This window comes from Coffea eugenioides, chromosome 6 (genome assembly GCF_003713205.1).
Source record: "Coffea eugenioides isolate CCC68of chromosome 6, Ceug_1.0, whole genome shotgun sequence".
NCBI classification, from domain to species: Eukaryota; Viridiplantae; Streptophyta; class Magnoliopsida; order Gentianales; family Rubiaceae; genus Coffea; species Coffea eugenioides.
The window spans coordinates 48,995,160-49,005,993 of record NC_040040.1 but is presented as its reverse complement, the minus strand read 5'-3'; the positions used below and the strand labels follow the sequence as shown (position 1 = coordinate 49,005,993).

The 10,834-nt window shown below is 32.7% G+C and overlaps 1 protein-coding gene across 1 annotated transcript; it reads left to right on the top strand.

Annotated features, from left to right (window-relative positions):
- The first annotated feature begins 7 nt into the window (after positions 1-7).
- On the top strand, positions 8-1,347 carry LOC113774923 (aspartic proteinase PCS1-like). Its single transcript, XM_027319581.1, has one exon. The coding sequence runs from the start codon at positions 55-57 to the stop codon at positions 1,147-1,149; it is 1,095 nt and encodes a 364-aa protein (XP_027175382.1). The 5' UTR covers positions 8-54; the 3' UTR covers positions 1,150-1,347.
- Positions 1,348-10,834: the final 9,487 nt, after the last annotated feature.

The following is a 10,834-nucleotide window of genomic DNA, read 5'->3' as shown; positions in this document are numbered from 1 at the left end:
GAAAAGGTCGAGCAACCATTGCCATACGATTACAAATCTTCGTTCAAGTATTCCATGGCTCTGATTGTTTCTCTACCAATAGGGACCCCCCCACAGAGCCAGCAAATGGTTTTGGACACCGGAAGCCAACTTTCTTGGATTCAATGCAACAATAAGAGTCCATCACCGAGAACGGCACCTCCTACGACGACGTTCGACCCTTCTCTTTCCTCTTCTTTCTCCGTTCTGCCTTGTACGCACCCCATGTGTAAACCCAGAATTCCCGATTATAGCGTTCCAACTTCCTGTGACCAAAAGCAATTGTGCCACTACTCTTACTTCTATGCCGACGGCACATTGGCAGAGGGCAATCTCGTCAGAGAAAAATTCACGTTTTCTAGTTCCCAGAGTACCCCTCCCCTGGTTCTTGGATGCGCAGCCGATTCGAGCGAAGACAAGGGCATTTTGGGAATGAATCAGGGGAGATTATCCTTTGCCTCCCAAACTAAGTTGCAAAAATTCTCTTATTGTGTGCCCGTCCGACAGGGTCAAGGTAACATAATGCCCGCGGGAGGATTTTACCTAGGCCAAAATCCGAACTCAAACACTTTTCAGTACATCGATCTTTTGACTTTTGCGAATGGTCAACGCATGCCCAATTTTGACCCTCTAGCCTACACCATCGGGCTAGTGGGCATGAGAATTGGCACCAAAAAATTGAACATATCGGAATCCGTGTTCCGGCCCGACGGTGGCGGTTCCGGCCAGACGATGATCGATTCCGGCACCCAGTATACATTTTTGGTCGAGGAGGCATACAATAAAGTGAGGGAAGAAGTTGTACGGCTAGCAGGTCCAAAATTGAAGAAGGGGTACGTTTACGGTGGTTCGCTGGACATGTGTTTTGATGGCAACCCTGTTGAAATTGGGCAGCTGATAGGGGATATGGTTCTAGAATTTGAAAAGGGTGTCGAAATATTTGTTAATAAAGAAAGAATCATGGATGATATGGGTAACGGGGTGCATTGTCTGGGCATCGGACGGTCACAGTCCCTTGGAGTTGCAAGTAACATTATCGGCAACTTCCATCAGCAGAATCTGTGGGTGGAATTTGATTTGGCCAATAGAAGAGTGGGATTTGGAAAAGCCGATTGTAGCAAGTCTGTGTAGTACCAAATAGTGCTGCTCTGGCTTGGTAAATATTTTTTTTTTTCCTTTTGGGGGGTGAGGTGGCTAGCCGGAGATAAACGAGAAATGTATAATTCATGATAATGCATCCGCAGGACTTGGGTTGGGTCCTGTGCTGTTGTGCTGTATAAAGTATTACTACTGTATTGTGCTAGTGAAGATATTTTTTTATTTTATGTCTGTGATTTCCTTCCTTTTTTTTTTTTTTGGACATTAGTATCATCTATAGCACAATAATCATCCAGTCTTTTTTGATCAAACGTGGTCGTTTTCCATGCCAAACTGTACTTGGTTAGTTACTAAAAGAGCGTTAAATTATATCCAACCATTCACTCACTCGGTTCTTTTTCCTTGCTCCGCATTTCGGTCTTAATGCTTTTTCTATTTTTGGTAATTACAGAATTTTTTTTTTGGTGAGCAATAACAAATGTTTGCCTTACATCAATTATTAACAAAACATCCTTTAAATACAAATTTTCATTTTATGTTTGCATGTGTGGGAAATTTTAGGTGGGAAGCAGCAGCGCCGATCCTTAGAAAATAACTTGTGAAGAAAGGGATACCAACAAAAAGGTGGTTATGCAAATCATAATTCAAACTAATGGTTGGTTCAATCAATAATGTTTAAACGCACTCAATTCTTTTTATTTTGGCATCTAAAGAGAATCTTTTAATTAGCACAAATAATAGAAAGCAATAGATGCCTAATGTATGGGAGGAAAAAAAAAAAAGGATTTGGCTAAAACGGGTAGCGCTCACAAATTTGTGTTTAAAAGGATTTTTCCATTTTCCTTTTATTTTGGGGTGGAAGATAGATGATAATAAATAATAATAATAATAATAAAGTTTCTTCACCTAACCCACGATGGAGTAGACCGGAGCCATTATTATTAGAAGAAGGATTAACCTAGTAGTAGTAGTACTAGTTTCTTAAAGTTTAGGATATCAGTCACAGCACAGGTAGTAATGCTGGGGTCTACAAAAAGGAAGGTTGCATGCAATCTGGAAGACAGCTTCTTTAGACTCTTCCGCCGGCCCTTACTCAAAAGCTTACACATTCCCGACATGCGCAAATAAAATGATTAAAGAGGCTCTTTCATCTTGTCTTGTGGGATTAAGTTTAACCACTCTTTTTTTTTTTTTTTTTTGTTCTTTGCATGTGCATTACTGTATATGGTTACTGCATATGATTCATCATTTGTAAATTATGGTGATTTTTTAATATCAGTTCATTTTTTAACAACTTTTTTTGTAAGAGGTAAATCCTGTATGACAATCCACTGTTGGGTAGCTTTGTATCTTCTCTTCCTGTTTGGATCGCATAATTCTTTTCTTGTCAGGGAGACTGATGTCAGACCTGCTAGAAGTTAATCCAGCTAGCTGGCTGGCTAGCCTGAATGGATAAGAAATTGGATTTACTCTCAATGTTTTTGTTTGTACCCTGCATTTAAAAGGGAGAGCCGTGTACTTTTTTCTTTTTTTTTTTTTAATTCAAGGGTAACCCAGAGGGGACGGAGACGGTAAATCTATTCTATTCTATACTAGAATACTAGAGGGAGGGAACAAATCTGAAGAGATCCAAAAATAACCCGAAGGAGATTGAACCACCACCAGACCCAGGGATAGGAAATTGGATTTACTCTCAATGTTTTTGTTTGTACCCTGCATTTAAAAGGGAGAGCCGTGTACTTTTTTTTTTTTTTGTTAATTCAATGGTAACCCGGAGGAGACCGAGACGATAAACCTATTTTATTCTATACTAGAGGGAGGGGACAAATCTAAAGGGATCCAAAGGTAACTCAAAGGAGATTGAACCACCACCAAATCAGACAGTTGCACTACGCACTCGTCTGAATTTTTTAAACAAAATCACTTAAATATAACGATTGGTGGAAGACAAGGTTTGAACCATTGCCTCCCATCCTACCAAGCTTTAATGCTTTGATGGTGACCACCAGATCAAAAGCTGGTGGTTGGAAGAGCCGTGTACTCGTACGAGCAATAATTCATAATACTTGACGAACCAAAATTTATGTGAACTGAATAGATTTACTTTAGGTTGGCTTTGGTTCGACAGAAACAAGTATACTCTATTCAAATTTCAAGTCCAATCAAATTTCCAACTGCTACAGAACCAAACGCAACCGGAGTAGATTCAGTCCAATTTTGGTTTCAGTAGAGAATTGTCACTCCAATCATGAAGTAGAATTTGAGTCATGTACATTAATTGTGGAGAATAGTTAAGTCCAGCACAAAAGAGTGACAAGATCATCATGAGCGGATTTATTATCTTCTTTTCGTTTTGTATCTATTTTTTAATTATTATTATTTTTTCATAGGAAAATATTTCGATGGATACAATTCTAGTCATCATCACGAATCAAAACATATATCATAGGATCATAGGTCGCTTACAGCCATATGAGTTCTTATAGACTATTTATCAACATAATTCTCGTATTAACAGTAAAATTCGAATAAACGATTTTTTGTGAATAAATGATCATCTTGATTGAGTGGGGTTTAACCGTTTAACTTATCTATTGTTTGGTGGGGAGAGGAGTGGAGCCTAAAAGCTTAGAAGTTACCACAAAAGAACGAAAAGAAAAAGCGACGTGGAAAAGCCAATCCCATGACTGGAAGACAATTAGAGTTTGGGATTTATCTCTTTCGTGCTACCATTCATATAACCACTTGCAGTATCAACTTGCATCGTTTTTCCTCGTCGTACTTGATAGGGTGCATTTTAGTGGAATATTTTGGATAATATTGCATAATTGTTTCACTAAATATTGCACTAATTGGGTGGATTCTACTGAGATTTTGTGTTGGTGTTATTTGCAGGAAGTGATGAAAAAAAAATGCTGAAAATCAACATTTCTAGAGACTTCCTGACAGTAGGCGTGTCCACGCCTAACTCCAATCCTCAAAGCCGAATTTTCGTAATTCGTCGCACGTGGGGAATTTCGAAAGTGAGTAAAGTGGCTGGCTACAAAATTGGAGATCAGTAGGGCCGTCCCAGAGCTAAAGAAAGTAATTTGTAATAGAATTTCTATTTTTTAAGAGTTTGGTATTTGAATACCAATTTGAGAGGAGAAAAACTAGGATTGGGATCCGTTTGTTTGCTCTAGTCGGCCTGGCCGAAAAGGTAGAGGATTTCCTTTATCCTTTTTGGTGGCTACCAACGTGGAGAAGGCATTGTACTTTCTAAGTCTTTTTGTCCTTTGACTTTGTTTTTGCTTAGTAGACAATTAGGGAGAAACGAAGAAAGCAAGTCGCAATCGTGGACTAGTTGAATTGTTTTTTCCTTTTGGTTTGACCGAATTGAAGAAACAAAAGAAAACTCTCTCGTATGCTTTGTGAAAAACAATAGAGAGCAACAATTTGTCATATCCTTCTTCTTTCTTTCGAAGCCCAATGAGCTTACGTCAATTTTTACAAACCTAAACCCCGAGGGAACTCCAAAAGTCGGTATCCTTTGAGGTCCCACATGAGACTTATAACTACCAACCCAAACCCTCCCAACCCCGATGTGGGATACATCTAAGAGGACGACACCCCAAACCTCCACAACGGGGTGAGACAATTGAGACTTATCCTTCTTTCTTTGATTGGCTGATTTTGGTGAGACAACTGAGAGCCACGATTTCTCTCGGTCTTTTCAATCTTGGTTGACCGCAATTGAAAGGGCAGACATTGACAACTTTTTCCCAAATTTCCTACGCATGGCTTGTTCTCCATTAATGTAGAACTAACTCTTCAATTCTAGTCAAGGGGACAACTGAAGATTTGGTTCGGTAATTACTGTGAGATCGAATTTATCTTAATTGCTTCCTCCATTTATTAGTATTTATATGTTTTCTGCTTTTAATTGTTATAGCTTTTGTGTATGATTGAATAGTATGCAATATTTAATTATTCATGCAGGCTATTTTGCTAGTTAGGGGTAGTTGGATCCGTAATTGTTCAATTATCTCTGTCCCGGTAGCAACTGGCATAATTGGGTTTATGTCAGAAAAACATACGATCTAATTTAAATAAACCCTCGTAGCATGTTTGTTAGTTAGGATTGGGCCTTTCTAAATCTTAATGCAAATCAGAAATTAAATTCTACAATCGTACCTAGGATTGTTTTCAGGTTAGAGAAATAGTTAACGGTCGTACCTTGACTATCGAATAAGTAAGGAAAAGTTGGTTGTTTATCGCGTGTATGACAGCTATAACTAATCTATTAATAACTGTTGGAATTATCTGTGAATCAATGATCAGTGCAAGAACCATTTCTGAACTGTACCCTTGGCTAGAGTTTCCCCAATTATTTCTGTCAATTTATTTTTTTTTCGCATTTGATTTATTTAGTTCATTAGCATTTAATCCTAAAACCCCCCATTTATCTTAACTCGAAAGGAAACAAATTTCTCCCCAGTCCCTGAGGAGACGACCCTACTTACCACTGTCTACTAGTTAGTGAAATTAGTCAGATAATTAATTCTGGTATAATGGATTAAGCAAACTCTTTGGGAACAGGGTGAATCAAGTAACCCATTGTACACCTAGGGTCCCTGCTCCAGTACTAGAATTGATTATTGACTGTTTTATGTGGTAGTTAGGTTTTATTAGTATTATTACATAGGCTCGACACCTGTCAGTACTTCTGCAAGCCTAAGTATATAGATCCATGCAGGAATATAACCCATGGGATAAACAAATCAAGACAAATCTCAAAATCAAAGGAATAAGTATGGCAGTCGAAACGAAAAATCGAAGGAAAAGGTAACGACAAGAGACAGAAACGAACAAAGATTTAAGAGGCGCCAACCAATTTTATTTTTCACAATTCTCGGCACAAAAAACAAGAGTGTGCTAAAACAATTCTCGGCAACCAATTATATATAGATCAGTTAGTTTCTCCGTTTGGATTAGCTGTTTTTGGGGTTGTTTTTCAAAAACAGCACTGTAGCATTTCGTTTTTGAAATACAAGTCCGTTTGGATTAGTTGTTTTTTAGGTTGTTTTTCAAAAACTATATGAAAAACTTTTACTGTAGATGTTTTTGGATTATTTTAAGAGGTATTTTTAAAACATATTTTTGGATATTTTTATAATTTTATTTTTACATACATTTATGCATTTATAATACATTTATAAATATTTATAAATAAATATATTTATATATTCGCTAAAAAATATATAAATGTATTATAAATGTATTATATTATATATAATACATAATATAAATATATTTATAAATGCATAAGTGTATATTATTATAAATGTATAAATTATAAATGAATATTATATAAATGTATAAATTATAAATTATAAATTATAAATTTTATATTTTTATATAAATATACATTTATGGATTTATAATACATTAATAAATATTTATAAATAAATATATTTATATAAAAATATAAAAATATATTATAAATTTATTATATTATATATAATACATAATATAAATATATTTATAAATGTATAAGTGTCTATTATTGTAAATTTATAAATTAAAAATGAATATTTCATAAATGTATAAATTATAAATTATAAATTATATATTTTTATATAAATATACATTTATAAATATTTATAAATAAATATATTTATGTATTTATATAAAAATATATAAATGTATTATATTACATATAATACATATTATAAATATATTTATAAATGTAAAAGTGTATATTATTATAAATGTATAAATTACAAATGAATATTATATAAATGTATAAATTATAATTTTATTAATATATATTAATATTATGTATAAATGTCTTAATATAATTAATATAAATGTACAAATGTATTAATATTATGTATAAATGTAAAATTAATATTATGCATATTAATATAAATGTATTATATTATGTATAATACATAATATAAATGTATATTATAAATATACATTAATATATATATTATGTATAAATGTACATTTATATAAATGTAAAATATATATTATATTATATATAATTTATATAATATATAATATTCATATAAATATATTACAAATATGTAAAAATATTTTTAAGTAAAATAAAATATTTATAATATGTAAAAATAAATATATAAATATTTAATATATATAATATACATTAATATTAATTATAAATATTATAATATTATAAATATGGTGTTTATATAATATTTCAATTTGTAATATTTATTGTATATTTCATTATATAAATATTCATATAATATATAATATATAAATATATAATATATAATTTTCAATTTGTATAATATACATAATATTGTATATATATAATATAATATATTATACATAATATACATTATTACATTATTACATATTATGTATATTATATAGTATACCTAACATTATTAGACATTATTATACACAATAATGTACATAATAATATTATACATTAATAATGTATATATTATAATATAATGTACATAATATATTATGTATAAATATTTACACATTTATGTATACAATATTACATATTATGTATATTATATTATCTATATTATAATATATTATGTATAATATTAATGTATATAAATATTTATATAATATATAATATATATAATTTTCAATTTGTATATTTCAATTTATATTAACATAATATATATATATATAATATACATAATTGAAATATACATATGTAGTTGTTTTTGATATAATGTTTGGATATGATTGCTTTTGGAGTTGTTTTAGAAATACACATTTACTGTAGCATTTGGGATGTGAAAAACAGTTTTTCAAAAATAGCTCCAAAAACAAGGATCCAAACACACCCTTAGCTTCCGAACCACAAAGGGAATCTTTTATACAATTGGATTTGGAGTTAAAAATCGCTACCGACATAACTAAGAAACCAGGACCAACAATATAGAAACTAACAAATAATAATAATCTTGATTTAATTCCTACATTGCCTCCCTCAAATCAAGATCTTCAAATTTCACCATGCCATGCATCTTCTTCAACTTCATAAACATCTCCAACTTGAGCAGTTTTGTCAAAATACCAACCACTTGATCTTCACTTCCGCAATAATCAATGACAATTTCTTGATCTCAAGCCAACTCACAAATAAAATGATATTTGATGTCAATATGTTTTCTGTGCCCATGAAAAATTGAATTTTTTGTCAACTTAATAGCAGACATGCTGTCACAAAATATTTTGGTAAGACCATCTTGCTTGTGTTGTAAAAATCCAAGCATTCTCTGAAATCAAAGTTCTTGAGTAGCACTACTCATAGCCTCCATGTTCTTCGCTTCTGCTGTGGACAAAGTAACCACTTGTTGTTTCCTTGAAAACTAAGAAAATACACTAGATTCCAAATCAATGCATAACTAGAAGTGCTCCTCCTTTGTATTATGTCACCAGCTCAATCATTGTTAGTATATGCAACAAGGTTGTTACCATGTGAAGATGAATAAAATATACCGTTAGACTGATTACCTTGAACGTATCTCAAAATCCTCTTATCAGCTTGCAAGTGAGATTGGCATGGAGATTCCATGAATCTACTGATCAAACCTACTCCATAAATGATGTTAGGCCTCGTAGAAGTTAAATACCTGAGACTCCACACCAACCTCCTAAAATAAGCATCAACAAAATCACCAGTACCATCTTTGGTTAATTTCAATTTTTCTTCAACCGGGGTCATCATTGGTTTAGCCACATTCATCTTAAACTTCTTCAGAATATCACTTGCATACTTCCTTTGTGAAATGAAAATTCCACCATCCAATTGACAAACTCAATACCAAGAAAATAAGACATCAATCCCAAATCTGTCGTCTCAAATTGACTAATCATGACCTCCCTGAATTCAGAAATTAGTTTGGGATTGTTGCCTGTAAGTATCAAGTGATCCACATACAAGCATATAATAAGAACATCTCCTCTAATGTTGAATTTGATGTATAAAGTATGCTCATATGGGCATCTCAGAAAACCATGCTTAATAAAATAAGTATCACTGCGAGTATACCAAACTCTAGGAGATTGTTTCAACCCATACAATGCCTTTTTCAATCTATACACTTTATTTTCTTGACCCTTTCTAACATAACCAGCAGGCTACTCAACATATACCTATTCTTTAAGAAAATCATTTAAAAATGTAGATTTCACATCCATTTAATAAATTTTTCAATAATTGTTTGCAGTAAGTGAGACAATCATACGAATCGTATCAGGTTTGACAATTGGTGTAAAAATTTCAAAATAATTAATACCTGCCTTCTGCTTATAGCCTTTGACAACCAATTTCATTTTGAAATGATCCACCTCTCCTGTTGGTTTATACTTGGTCTTACATACCCACTTCACTCCAATTGGTTTCTTTTCAGGTGGAATAGTGGTCAATTCCATATATTATTTTTTTCAATGGCATGAATTTCTTCATCTATTGCACAAACCCAATGATCATTTTTGACAATTTCTTCAAATGAGACAGGATCACAATATGCAAAAAGAGCAAAATTCACAATCTCTTCATCAGTTAAATCATTATCTCTACCAATAACATAATCATCAAATCGGGCTGGCATGCAGCATTCTCTTTGTGGCCAACTGGATGTCTCAATTTGCATAGTGGAAGTTGAGGGATCACCATGAGACTGCACAACTGGCTCCACTGGTAGCTTAATAGAACTTGGTCCTATAATTGAAGAAATAGATGGATAATTTGGCGATGTCTTAGGATCTTTCTTGGACCAATCCCAAGCTCTATATTCATCAAAAGTCACATCTCTACTAACAACCACCTTTCGTGTGTTTGGATTGAACAACTTATACCCTTTAGTCTCATAACTATAGCCAATAAAATACACTTCTCTGCTTTATCATCCAATTTCTTCCTTAACTAATCTGGAACATGTGCATATACAAGACAGCCAAATACTTTGAAGTGAAAAATATCTGATTTCATACCAGTCCAAATTTCTTGTGGGGTCTTCCCAAAATTGCATCTAGTAGGACACCTGTTCATAACATAAATAGCACAAGATACCGCTTCTACCCAAAAGGATTTAGAAATACCTCTGAAGTGCATTATAGATCTCACCATGTCTGATGGGATTTGATATAAGTACAAGTTTAATTCCGATTTATACCCGTTTGACTGCAAGTATACAGGTTAACTAATAGTTTAGGGCATATATCGGGTCGATCCCACGAGAAAGATTGGACAATTACTGGCACTACTAAAGCTTCTCTATTATTTAGACGATCAATAACTTAAAATAAATAAAACTATGCTAAACTGATGCACGAAAATAGCAAATGAAAGCTCCTTAGGTTATGGTATTCCTAACTACTCATGCAAATGATATTTTTGGATCATTGATTACTACTATCTTGGCTACCTATGGTGTAATTTCCTTATGCATCTGAAACATACTCTCGTAGTGAATCAACTATACTTATAACTAATTAATACCTACTCTCGTGGTTATGAAATCAGCTACAAGTTAATTACCTCTATGAAATTACATGAAATGAATCACTAAAGCTACATAGGTGCACCTCTACTCTTGTGAGTGTACTCCCTAGGTTTAACACTTCTTGAACTAGTGTTAAATCTCAATTTTCATTGAAGAAACAACACCTTTAGATAATCACAATTAATAGTACCGAGTTAATCATGATTTAAAGAGTTAAAGTGCTAAATAACTTG